Source organism: Chenopodium album, chromosome 12 (genome assembly GCF_948465745.1).
Source record: "Chenopodium album chromosome 12, dcCheAlbu1.1, whole genome shotgun sequence".
Taxonomy (NCBI): Eukaryota; Viridiplantae; Streptophyta; class Magnoliopsida; order Caryophyllales; family Amaranthaceae; genus Chenopodium; species Chenopodium album.
Window position 1 is genome coordinate 34,912,631 of NC_137845.1, and position 13,297 is coordinate 34,925,927.

General features: G+C 34.0%; 1 protein-coding gene across 1 annotated transcript; it reads left to right on the forward strand.

Annotated features, from left to right (window-relative positions):
• The first annotated feature begins 10,656 nt into the window (after positions 1-10,656).
• Positions 10,657-11,307, forward strand: LOC145570496 (large ribosomal subunit protein eL27y-like). Its single transcript, XM_081629611.1, has one exon. It carries the CDS (start codon positions 10,720-10,722, stop codon positions 11,125-11,127), a length of 408 nt encoding a protein of 135 aa, XP_081485737.1. The 5' UTR covers positions 10,657-10,719; the 3' UTR covers positions 11,128-11,307.
• Positions 11,308-13,297: the final 1,990 nt, after the last annotated feature.

Consider the following 13,297-nt stretch of genomic DNA (forward strand, 5'->3'; position numbering starts at 1 on the left):
AAACAAGTTGTCAAAAGGTTTTACGGATGCAAGTTTTTTCAAACAGGCAAGATGATTTAGAAGTTGATCTAGATGCATATTTTGTCAGTATGGAGAAATACAGTGAGCTTGAAGAGTTTAAAGCAAAGCACTATTGCATGCTCAATGTCAGAATATGTGTATTAAGCTATAATCGGATAGTTTTAGAGGAAGTTCGGATTAAAATGTCATATGACTAAAGGGTCACCTTTGCCCAAGAACAAAGGAGCCAAGGTCACATCACAAATCCAAACAAATGGATATGAGATATCGCCTCAGTTATGAGATCATTGACCAGCGGGAGGTCATGTTCTGCAAAGTTACATTATGAGTGAGAAATCACTAAACCCCTTCCATAGACTATGGTGTGAGAGTCATATTAAAGTCTTGGATTGAAGCAAATTATGTAATTTAAGTTGTGTATGTTTGAGAAAACATATTACATAAGAAATGCATCAATTTGCAGAATTATGTTTAAAATAGAAATTATTATTTCTCTTATTTAATTATGGTTTTTGAAATTAAATAAAATGTCCAAAATAATTATGAATTGATGGGCTCACTAGGTTGATGACCTTTTGAATGAAACCCCACAAGTGAACAAAATTCATATATTATTTAAGTTCCTAGTTCGAGATCATTAAAGTGGACATAAATGATTTCAATGAATGGACTAGCATGTAAGATTGATTGGATAGCGCAGTTTCATGGGCTATAGGGGCATAGTGATGCTCGGTCAATCACTTGGACATGCATGAATGATGCATGATTGGACTATTGACCTACTTTGAAGTTCAAGTATAGAGCTTCCGTATATATTAGTGGATTCCTTTGACATGAGTGGAACATGATTTCATTCAATGGATGTTATGGCTGTGGTACACTCAAACGTCTGCCCGTAACTGGAGATTATAAAGGGTGTTTCCCGGTCATTTCAGAAGTTGAGTGGGAGGCTTGTTGCCACAAGATTGGATAGAGTCTACCTATTAAATTAGGAAATGTGTCATGGCCGCTTGAAGAGGGAGAATTCAGAAAATACGTGGCCGCGTTCAAATGCATTACTCAGTAATCATTTGATTTTGTAATTCTAACTCAGATTTCAAGAAACGATTTGTAGATTAATATGATCTTGACATGTGATGCAATCATATTATCAAATCAACATATACATTGACTTAAGGAATTTGAATATTGCACCCTTGTCTCAGACAAGTGGGAGATTGAAGGAGTTATGTCTTCATCGTGTGCAATTACTAGATATATAATTGGATCATATTATGGAGATAATTAAGTCCGGACATTTGGGTCGTCGTTTTGCCATAGCTAGAGGTACTTACGATCTTTGGACTAGTAAAATAGGTCAAAGCCCAATTGGACGGATCCTATAAGGTCACACAAAGGGGATAGATCGAGCATTAGAGGACGAGGCCCATCATGGGCCTCATCACTCTAGGTGGCCGGCCATATGGAGAAATAAGGAGGTTTTGGGCTTCGTGCATTAGTCTAATTATAATGAGATTATAAATAGACTAAGTGCCTAGGTTTGCATGTAAGCAATTTACTGATCTTTTGATCAAACCCGAATTAGCAAACACGAAACCCAAACCCCTCTCAAATTCCTATCTCTCACGGCTCTCTCCTCCTCCCCGGTGCACGGTGGTGTCTCGTGGTGGTGGTGGTTCGTGCGGTGGTCGGTTGTCCGAAAAGGTGGTGATCGCGGTTTTCCTCAATCACTCGACCAATCTAGTATTGGTGGACGGCTCGTTCGAATCTCGTGGACTAAGTAGAGGAGCAACACTTGGGGCTCTATTCTCTCCCTGATTTGCCTGTCGAATAGCTTCGTGGAATTCACGCTTCAAAGGTATGATTATGTGTCTTGTGTGCTATGCATGTGATTCTTGGGATTAGGTACTTTATTGAATATGATTCATATTATTTCCGCTGTGTAGTACCTATAAACTCCTACAGTCAAAAGCGTGAAATAACTGTTCTTTTGTTGCACGCTGTTATGACAAATGATGAGGATATGCTAGAGGGGAATGATGAATTTAAGAAATGTTTTGTAATGTATGCAATGGTGACTCTTTTTATGCCAACGACCAATAAGACGGCTGATTTGAAGTTGGTTTTGGCTTTGAATGATGTCAGTAAGATTTGAGAGTATAACGGGTGCCAATTTGTTTTGGATGATTTGGCTGATAAATTGGCTGGTTATTCTTCAACACAGAAATATGTAGCTGGATGTGTGTTGTTTCTACAAATATGTTACTTTCATAGGTTACAATTTAGGGGAATCATTATGCCTTGTTCTTTGCCTTTGATTATGCACAAGTCAGATGAAGATGTCAAGAAAAGGTTGAGTCAGGAAGCTAAAGTATATGGTAATGCACACGTTGACAACGTTACATACCCTATCACTAATTTAAGTTGTCAAACAAGGGTTCTACTTCAGAAGAAAAAGAGAAGGGTGATTCTAAAAAATCAAATGTTGTGCAGCCTTCTACCTCTGGTTTCCAGCCTTCTACTTCTGATGTGCAGCCCTCTACTTTGCCACCACCTTCCACTTCTGCTACAGCTGTAGATATTTCCTTAACTGGTTTTCCTCGAGGGTGTGACTTTTGAACTTCCTGAAGGACTTAAGTCAAATGAAGAAATTCATCATATATCTAAGAATGTGAGTACAATTTTACTTTAATTTTTTCTATTTTAGTGTTCTGGTTGTTTTTTTATTGTATGTGTTGGGGATACTTGTTTGTTAATGTGTAGGGTAACTTTGTGGTGTATGCTGAGGTTATTTATCAGGTAGTTTATATTGTGGTTACTTGTCATTATATATTGGGATTACTTTGTAACATAAAGTGGATTACTTGTTTATATATCCTGGGGTTACTTGCTGTTATATTTTGGGGTTACTTTATAGCATAAAGTGGGGTTACTTTTTTAGTTTATCCTGAGGTTTTTTTATATCACTAAGTGGGGTTACTTGTTCTTATATGTTGGGGTTATTTGTTGTTTTATGTAGGGGTTACTTGATATTAAAAGTGGGGTTACTTGTCTGCTTTTCCTGGGGTTACTTTATATCTTTATTGTAAGTTACTTGGTAGTTTATTTGTGGTTACTTGTTGTTATATATTGGGGTTACTTTATAGCATAAAGTGAAGTTACTTGTTTTTATATAGCATTTTCCTTAGTGTTTTCAGTTGTTTTTTCAGGATGTTGAATAGAATTATTTTTTGATAAATAGAGACATGAAGCTTCAGACACATCAATTTGAAAAATATGTTAATTTCATAAGGAAACAATCAGAAGCTGTGAAGTTGGATTCAAAACTTCTAGAAAAAGAAAGGTCTCCTCTGTTGTCACAGTTGGATCCAATCTTCAATGATTCAAATTTTTGGAATCAAATTGATAGGATTGCTGAACATGCACTTGCAATGAAGAAATTGCAAGAAGAAATGCCTTTGTTTGAACTTTTCTCTTATACTAACCCTGATCTGGAAACACCTATATCGCCATTGCTTGTTAATAAGGAGATTTTTGCTGAAGTTTCTCCTCAACAAGTTCCTGAGATTAGTGAGGGTTTGGGTGTTGATCCTAATTTCATTCTTCAGACTGTGTTAGAATCAACTAATCAACAAGGAAATGATGATAAAGATGATGAAGTTATTCAAATTGAAAATCCTGTTGTGCCTGCTGTTTTTGCTGCTGTATTACCTACACCTGTACCTGCTGACCCCGCTTCTATTGTTCATATGCCTTCCTCTGCACCTGGTGTTTCTCAGCCTTCCTCTACACCTGCTGACCCCGCTTCTATTGTTCATATGCCTTCCTCTGTACCTGTTGTGCTTGTAGTTGGTGCTTCAAAGCAAGTAATAGAAAAGGGAGATAAACCCGAGGACCAAGAAGTGAATTCTTTTGGCAAACAAAAGGGAGGCAGCACAAAGGAAATATAACGAAAGGTCCTACTCAGAAGGAACCAGCAACGAAGGCTCTTGAGGAAGGTGCTAGAAAGAAGCCAAGAAAAGCAAGAAAAGAAGTGATTATTGCTAGTATTGCTGGCCACACTCCAGAGGAATCATTAGAGATATTGAAACAGATTCATGCTGGTGACGACGGTGAGGAGTTTTCTGATCATAGTGGATCTTCTAGTAGTTCTGCAGAGCATTTAATCTGTAATATTTACTCTGGTACTGCTGGTGGTTATAAATTACAGTTATTATCAAGGTTTTTAAGGGTGAAGAACCCAAAAGTTAAGAAGATTAAGAGTATTAGACTTGCAGTAGCTGATTATTGTTTTGCTGAAAACTACGATGGTGTTGACTATATGTAAGTGCTGTATTCTTTTTTTTTTTTTATGGTTTACTTGTTCTATTTTTTATAGATTATAAGTTACTAACAAGGGTTATAGGGGTTACTTATTAAAGTTTATAGGAGTTACTTATTATAGTTTTAGGGATTACTTATAAAGGTTATAGGGGTTACTTATTAAAGTTTATAGGTGTTACTTCTTAAGGGTTATACAGATTACTTATAAGGGTTATAGGGGTTACTTATTAAGGTTTATAGGGGTTATTTGGTAAGGGTTATAGGGATTACTTATAAGGGTTATAAAGGTTACTAATTAAGGTTTATAAAAGGTACTTACTAAGTGTTATAAGTATTACTTACAATGGTAATAGGGGTTACTTATTAAGAGTCAATTGTTTAGTTTAGTTGGAGTTACTAATTACTAGTATGAGAGGGGTTAGTCACTGTTGTTACTAGGATAGCATAATAGCAATTAGTTACTAGCATGAGTGGGTTTACTTAATATCAAAATACCAATTACTTAATAGTTTGAGAGTGGTTACTTAATAGCATTATATGGATTACTTAATGGCATAATAGCAATTACTTAATAGTATGATAGGGTTTACTTAATAGCATCAGAAGCATTACTTAATTGCATAATAGCAATTACTTAATAGTATGATATGGTTTACTTAAAAGCATTAGAGGGGTTACTTAATAATATGAGAGGGGTTACTTAATATCATAATAAAACAAGGTCTGAAATTTAAATGTATAATATCCTATCATAAAGAAATTAAAATAACTTTGGATTTTGCATTGGGGTGATTGTTCCAAATTCTCTTGTATCTCCTTTTGTTGACATTGCTTTTGTTCTTTTCTTGTTTCCTTGCTTTTCTTTCTCAAAATGTCCTTTTATTCTCTTGCTTCTTCCCTTGGTGTTTGCTTTTCTGGATCCATTACAGTAGGAATTTGTTCTTGTGTTTCTGTTGTTGCAGCAGTCTTGCATGTTTTGCTGCATTGTTTCTGCTTCTTGACTTGTTGCATCTTCTTCTTCCTGCATTAAAAAAAAGGTTTAAGTTATATAGGATACACTGGTATATTTAATTGACAATTGGGGGTTACCTTTTCCAATCTGTTTCTTATTTCATCAGCTAGTATATCAAGCTTTTTAAACTCTGACTCTATTAAGTTTTTGGTCTCCGTGTGCTGTTGGCATTTCAAAATCAGATTGTAGCCTTTCCTTGCCATAATTTGTCTCCATGGAATGTACTTTATTGGAATTGTTTCATTTATTGCTTCTTCATCCCTTCTTCTCTATACATGTACCTTTGCATATTTTGTCCACCTCATTATGATATATCTGTGTGGTATTTTGGTCACTGAATGTTATTGTAACACACGTATACAGTGATAGCATAACCACCCTACTTCTTCAAAATTTTTGCAAGAACATGCTATATTGTTGTCTGCTATGTTGAATGTAACTTTTTGCTTTGAAGCTTCATCATTCTCTAATTGTACTTCATAAAAGAAGTAACTTTGAGTTTGATAATGAAGATTTGTTATGCATCCAATTGAAAATTCAAATTCTGTTTCAAAGTCTCTGAATATGGTTTGTGTATAAACCTCTGCATGCTTTAGCATTCCATAGAATGGTAAATTTGAAGTTAGTTTAGAATTGCAACTTTTGAAATCTGCATCAGATTCATTCTTCCTCCACCTTGCTACTGTCTGTTTGAATATCTTGAAAAAATCAGTCAAGCTTGTGTTTTTTTGTTTGCCTTGAAATCTACAACGTTATTTGCACTTTAACTTTTTTGAGAAGAGAGTATTCCTGCTGAAAAAAAGTCTTTACTAAGAGCAGTGCACCATTTTTCCTTCAAGTTGTATAGTCTTTTGAACCATTGGTTATTTTCTAGCTTGTAAGTTTTTATCATGTTTGTCCAACAGTGCTCAAACTCTTCTTCTGTTACACAACCTGTTAGACACTTATTAAAAGCATCTTTGAAAGTTGTGTCTCTTTTTAATGCTTCAAATCTTGACACTGCATTCTTAATTAGATGCCATATGCGAAGTCTGTGTCTTGATGTGGGAAAACCTGCATTGAATATTTTGTTAGTTTTTTTTTTCTGAATTTATTTAATATAACTGGTGTTACTAAATAGCACAATATGGGGTTACTTATATTTTTTTAGTAGGGCTTACTTATTATGAACACTTGGGGGTTATTTATTAAGGTATATACTGGTTATGTCTTAAGGTTTATAGGGGTTACTTATTAAGGGTTATAGGGATTACTTACCATGGTTATAGGGGTTACTTACAAGGGTTATAAGGGTTACTTATTAAGGTTTATAGAGTTTACTTATCAAGGGTTATAGGGATTACTTACAAGGGTTATAGAGGTAACTTAATAAGATTTTTATTTTGAATACTTGGGGGTTACTTATTCTGAAATAGGGATTACTTAAAAACATAATAATAAGTTACTTATGTTGTATAATAGGGGTTACTTGTGTTCTGTAATGGGGTTACTTATTTTGCAAAACAGATATTTTAAAATAAAAGTTGTTTGTGTGGCATAATAGGGGTAAATTAATAGCATTTAAACAGAGGGAAAATGTAAATTTACCTTTTGAATTGCAACTGACATGGCCAAGTCTTGGTCAGTAAAGATTCAAGTTGGCTCACTTCCACCAACTGATTTCTTAAAAGTGGATAATACCCACTCAAAAGTTTCTATTTTCTCATCAGCAATAAAAGCACAACCAAACATTACATTCTGCCAATGATTGTTGACATCCACAATTGGCGCACGAATAAGCTTATATTTGTTCGTCCCGTATGTGGTGTCGAAAATAGTAACATCTCCATAAATATCAAAATCTTCTTCAATTTCTGAGTCCCTCTAGAAAATGGCAGTAAGTCTGTTTGTTTTTTCTCCTAACTTGAATCTGAAGAAGAAATCTGGTTCCTCTGATTGTCTTTGAGTCAACATGTCTATGACAGTTTGTGCGTCACCTCCTTCAATCTCCTTCATTTTCTTTCTTGTTATGTAATTGAAATGGTCTTTCATTGTGTGTTCTAATACATTTTCACCACCAGCTTCATAAGACATTAGACGATAAGATTCTGTTGGTCTTAGTCCACTTTCAGCCATAATGTCTATTACTTTTGCCTTATCTTCTGTTTTTTTTCTCTCTGATCTTTGCAAATGCTGCCATTCTCTTCTTGTCATTTCATGATCGTGCTGCATGACATGTTCTTCTATTTCAAACATACCTTCTCTATTCTTTTTTGCTCTGATGAATGCTTTGCATCCAGTTCTGGTGATTGGAATTTGCTTTTTCTTCTTCTGTTTTTGTCCAGGAATAGGAGGAGTAAGAGTTTTTTGGTTCTTTGGTTTTACACTAAAACCTTCTTTTGAACAAACAAAATCTTTTCCTCTGACTTGTTTAGGTTCTGATTGTGTGTATCTTGTTGTTGATTGTCTTACACCAAATCCAATCACAAAAGCATGTATTTTATATTGTTCAAATATTTCTTCTAAAGTTGCAGAAGTAAAGCCAACAAGACTTCCTATATAATCTACTTCATGCTTTTCTGCATGCTGTTTTGCATATCTGCCATCATCTGTTAAGGTGCTTCCACTTAAATCTGTAAAAATATTTTAATTCTGCATTAGTGACTCAGATTATTTAAGAGTTTATTAAGAGTTAAATGTCTAGCATTATTGAAGTTAACAAAATAGTATAATAGGGGTTACTTGTTTTATATAAAATGTATGTACTTAAGTCTGTTTAGTTGAGTTACTTATTGCATTATAAGGGTTACTTTCACACTGTAATAGGGTTACTTATAACAGGGATTACCTTCCTACTGTAATAGGGTTACTTATTGCATTATATTCATTACCTTCCTACTGTAATAGGGTACTTATTGCATTATATTCATTACCTTCCTAGTGTAATAGGGTTACTTATTATATCATATTGATTACCTTCCTACTGTAATAGGGTTACTTATTGCATTATATTGATTACCTTTCTAGTGTAATAGGATTACTTATTGCATTATAGGGGTTATCTTCACACTGTAATAGGGTTACTTCTTGCGTAGTAAGGGATTACTTATTTATTAGGGAAATTGTTCCGTGTACCCTTAAGGTTTTGAAAAATGCACTGTGTACCCTTGAAAACTTTCAAATGCACCATGTACCCATGAGGTTTGTAAGAAAATTCACCACATACCCTGATCGTCTTACAAATGCACATATCATTGACTTATCAAACTAAAATTATGCCCACACACTAACTCATTTTTAGTTCTTTATATTTATGGAGTAAAACCGCCTAAAAGCATAAATTACATCAAAATTTGAATTCCATCGATCATTCTAAATCCTAAACTTTAAGGTGTTAGAATTTGATTTATCAATTAAGTTTGCTTGATAATTAAATGCTTTAGCATTATACTAGCATTACATTGTAACACTTTAATAGAATTTGATGCTTATAGCCTATGGGGTCTCAATTTAACAAAATTATCATTTGTTATATGAGTCTAGGGGTATTTCGTGCAAATTCTTACAAACCTCAGGGGTACACAGTGCATTTGAAAGTTTTTAGGGGTACACGGTGCATTTTTTAAAACCTTAAGGGTACACGTAACAATTTTCGTATTTATTAAGGATTACTTATTACATAATAGGGTTTACCTTCAGAATTACTTATTGCATTATAAGGGTTACTTATTATATAACAGGGATTACTTATTGCATTATAGTGATTACCTTTCCACTGTAATAGGGTTACTTATTGCTTAATAGGGATTACTTATTGCATAATAAAGGGTTACTTATTGCATAATAGGGTTTACCTTCTTAGTGTAACAGAATTACTTTATGAATTATAAGGGTTACTTATTATATAACAGGGTTTACCTATTACATTATAGTGATTACCTTTCCACTGTAATAAGGTTACTTATTGCATTATAGGGGTTACCTTGGTTATTTATTGCGTAATAGGGATTACTTCTTGCATAATAAAGGGTTACTTATTGCTTAATAGGGTTTACCTTCCTAGTGGAATAGAATTACTTATTATATTATAGGGGTTACTTATTATATAACATGGATTACTTATTGCATTATAGTGATTACCTATCCACTGTAATAAGGTTACTTATTGCATTATAGGGCTTACTTATTGTATAACAGGGATTACCTTCACAGTATAATATGATTACTTATTGTATAACAGGGATTACCTTCACAGTATAATATGGTTACTTATTACATAATATTGATTACCAGTAATAATTAGGGTTACTAGTATAACATTTTAGGGATTACGAGTAATAAATTAAAATTTGAATGAGTTTTATTTTTTAACTTGTATGTCATTGTTTTCTAGAATTTTTTCGACCTCTTCGATCTCCAGATTCAATAATGAATTACCTATTTCTTCAATTTCCATTAATTCTTGTGATTCTAGAAAGTTTTGTAATTCTTCAGTTATTGTAGTTCTCTTTTTTCGCAAATTACGAGATTTTGGTGAAATTGTTAAGTAAAAGCGGCGGCTCTAGGGATTTGTGTGAATGTCGGCTCTTTTAAGAAGAAATGAAGAAGGAACAGCGCGTGTTTTTTGGATTCCGTTATTTTTAGCAAATAAATGACGCGAGCGTGAACACCGTGTGGCCAGCTGCACGGGAGAGGCCAGCTGCACAGGAGAGGCGTTGTATATTCAATGTTGTTGCACCTAAATTAGCTGCACTAGTGTGTAGCTAAGAATTTGTGAAAAACCAATTACGAAGTACTCCCTCCATTTCAATTTGTTAGTCCCATATACTATTTTGGGCGTTTCAAAAAGATCTACCCATATTGAATGAATTTTACTTTTAACTTAATTTTATTTCCTATTTTATACATATTAAATTCTGATTGGTTAGATTAATTGATTGTGAATTAATGACATAACTCTAAGTAAAGAAATTACTCCCTTGATTTATGCAATTATGGCTAATGCTTTCCTAAAAAAAATCAAAAAAATTAAAGAAGGCAAAACTATTTATGAATTGTTTTTTACTTTAATGCTGAATTCCAAGTATTCACCTTTTTTCTTATTTTATGTGATTGATTCCATATGATATTATCATATTAATACGGAGGGAGTATTTTATTTTTCGAGACCAACAGGCTTGATCAGTGACTCCATATCTTATTTCATTCCATTGGAGCCCATAACAATTTCTAGCCCATTATCATTATTATTTGACACCAAACGTCCAAACCCTACCAAAACAATCACCCCCAAATATAAATAACCCCACTTCTCAAAACCCTAATTTCCGTAACCAGAACCCAGCCCCCCTTTCGCGAGGAGAGAGAGAGAGAAAACCCTAAAAATGGTGAAGTTTCTCAAACCAGGGAAGGCCGTAATCCTCCTTCAAGGTCGTTACGCCGGGCGCAAGGCCGTGATCGTCCGCAACTTCGATGAAGGTAGCCGCGACCGCCGTTACGGGCACTGTCTCGTCGCCGGCATCAACAAGTACCCGAAGAAGGTGATTCGCAAGGATTCCGCCAAGAAACAAGCGAAGAAATCGAGGGTCAAATGCTTCGTCAAAGTTGTGAATTACAATCACATCATGCCTACTCGTTACACTCTTGATGTTGATCTTAAGGATGTTGTTTCTGCTGAAGTTCTTCAATCCAAGGATAAGAAGGTTACTGCTGCGAAAGAGACTAAGGCTAGGTTCGAGGAGAGGTTCAAGACTGGAAAGAATCGTTGGTTTTTCTCCAAACTCAGGTTTTAGAGAAAGAAAAAACAGTAATATTTTTCATGGTTTTTTTTATTTCAATGTTGGATTTGTGTTATCTTTTTAGGATTAATTTTGGTCACATTATTGCTATGGTTTTGTTTATGGGTATTTTCGATGATTTTGATATATGATGAACCCATTTTATCAATGCTTTATGCTATGTTGTTCTGTTTAGTGATTGATTATATATGTGTTGGTTTCAAGGTTAAATTTGTTTTGGTTGTTAGGATGAAATTTGTTAAGGTTGTTCTGTGTTTACAAGTTAAATTAATTATTGGTTGTTCCTAATATGCTAATATTATTTATTACTGTAATTAATTTTCGAAGGGTAATGAATTTGAGAATATGTTTGTATCCTCAAACCGCAAAAACAAGAACAAAAACAAGACCGATTTAAAGAGATTTTCGGAAATTGAAAATCTGATTTTTATTTGAACTTACTCTGCAGTATAGTGTTTTAAAAGATTTAATTTGATATATTAAGTTTGGGTTTTGACCGATTTAAAGAGATTTTCGGAACTTGGAATGAAAAATCTGATTTTAGTTTTTGCCTTACATATTATAGTTTGATGTTCTTACTTTTCAAAAACCAAGTTTTCATTCTCATGTGGTTGTGATTGTGTTAGCAAAACTTTTGCGAGTCTAAGATCAGTCGGTTGCTCGAATCTCATGAATATGAGACCAAGTGTGCATACTTTTCATTTTTGAATCTATGAAAAATGGGGTTATTTTAATTTTTTAATTGAAATTATTTGTGATATGGTTTTATGAATTTGTTTCTATGAAAAATGGGGTATATGGCTTTATGCTTCTTGTTGACAGTAAAACCAAATACGAATTCTATTAGTTAATGTTGATTTTTGTATTAGTGAAATAGTGAATAGTGATGCTTCATACTTATTTTTATTATTAGTATGAGAAAAGTCCCAATGCAACCAATTTTAATTCAAAAATTATTAACAATGAGTCAATGACTAGTGTATGGAAAAAGCTTCAATTTCGTAGTTCTATCTGGGAAATTGAGTATAGTAATTCTGAACAATAGTTCAATAATTGAACCGTACAATCGACATCAATAATTGAGGAGTCTCGTGATCTTTTCTGAAAAATTCTCGTTCTAAATCCAATCCCTCTCCAATCCATTCCATTTATGTAGAATTGTACAGAAATGACACGTAAGTGTTTCTAATTTTCAGAGACAGGCAAACAGTTAAGATACTTCCTCTGCTATTTAGACTTCTTTTCTTAAGCTTGTTAATGCAAAACTTTAACAATCAATGACTTTAACTCCTCATATATTAAAATTATAAAAGTTATATACTATCTCTGTTATATATTATTCAAAAAGGTCTCATGTAAATATGTTTTTCTTTATATTATTCACAAAAGAAGGTTAAAGGAGGGTGGTGAATAGTGTATAAGTCAAAACACGTCAAGTAATAAAGAACAAAAGAAGTGTTAAGAGATTACAACAAAATTTATCCCAATAGGCAGCACAGCCTAGAGCTCTAGAAGATTTAGATTTCGAGATATGGGCAGTTGATCATTCACCTAAACATAGTCCGTCAATTGCAGATTAATAATCAGCTAGTCGCATTCATAATTGAGACGAGCAAACCTCCAAGCACATACCGTGCAAATGTACATGCTAAACATTATTCGATAGGGGGATTGATGAGGCTATGAATTTGCTGAAAATAAACCTCACGCCCTTCGATGCCCACGCTCCTCTTTCAGTTTTTTGGTTTCCAGGCTCGGGTAAATTTGGGGTTTGCGGTTTCTTGTGGACTGTTTTGGATTGTAAGCTTGGTCTTGGCTTGTTTGTGTGTTCTTAACTCTTGATTTTTCTAATCAACAGAGTTTTGGAAGGTTATCCCTTGGTATCCTTCATTTCAACTTAGCAATGGATTTTCAATCCATTACTTTGAAAAACCTATATCTCAACTCTGCTCTCTAACATGGGGGCTTTCATAAGTTTCTTGTGGTAGTTTTTAGCATGGTAATGATCTCTTCCTTAGAGAAGAGATCAAAGGTATCCACAGTCAAGGGTATCGAGTCTCTTTTACTAGTAAAAGTGACTCAATTTGTATTGTCAAGTCGGGGTCGTCTTATTTTCCTAACCTTTTTATCTACTTTTCGGGACTATTTGTGTTCTTCGAGGCCC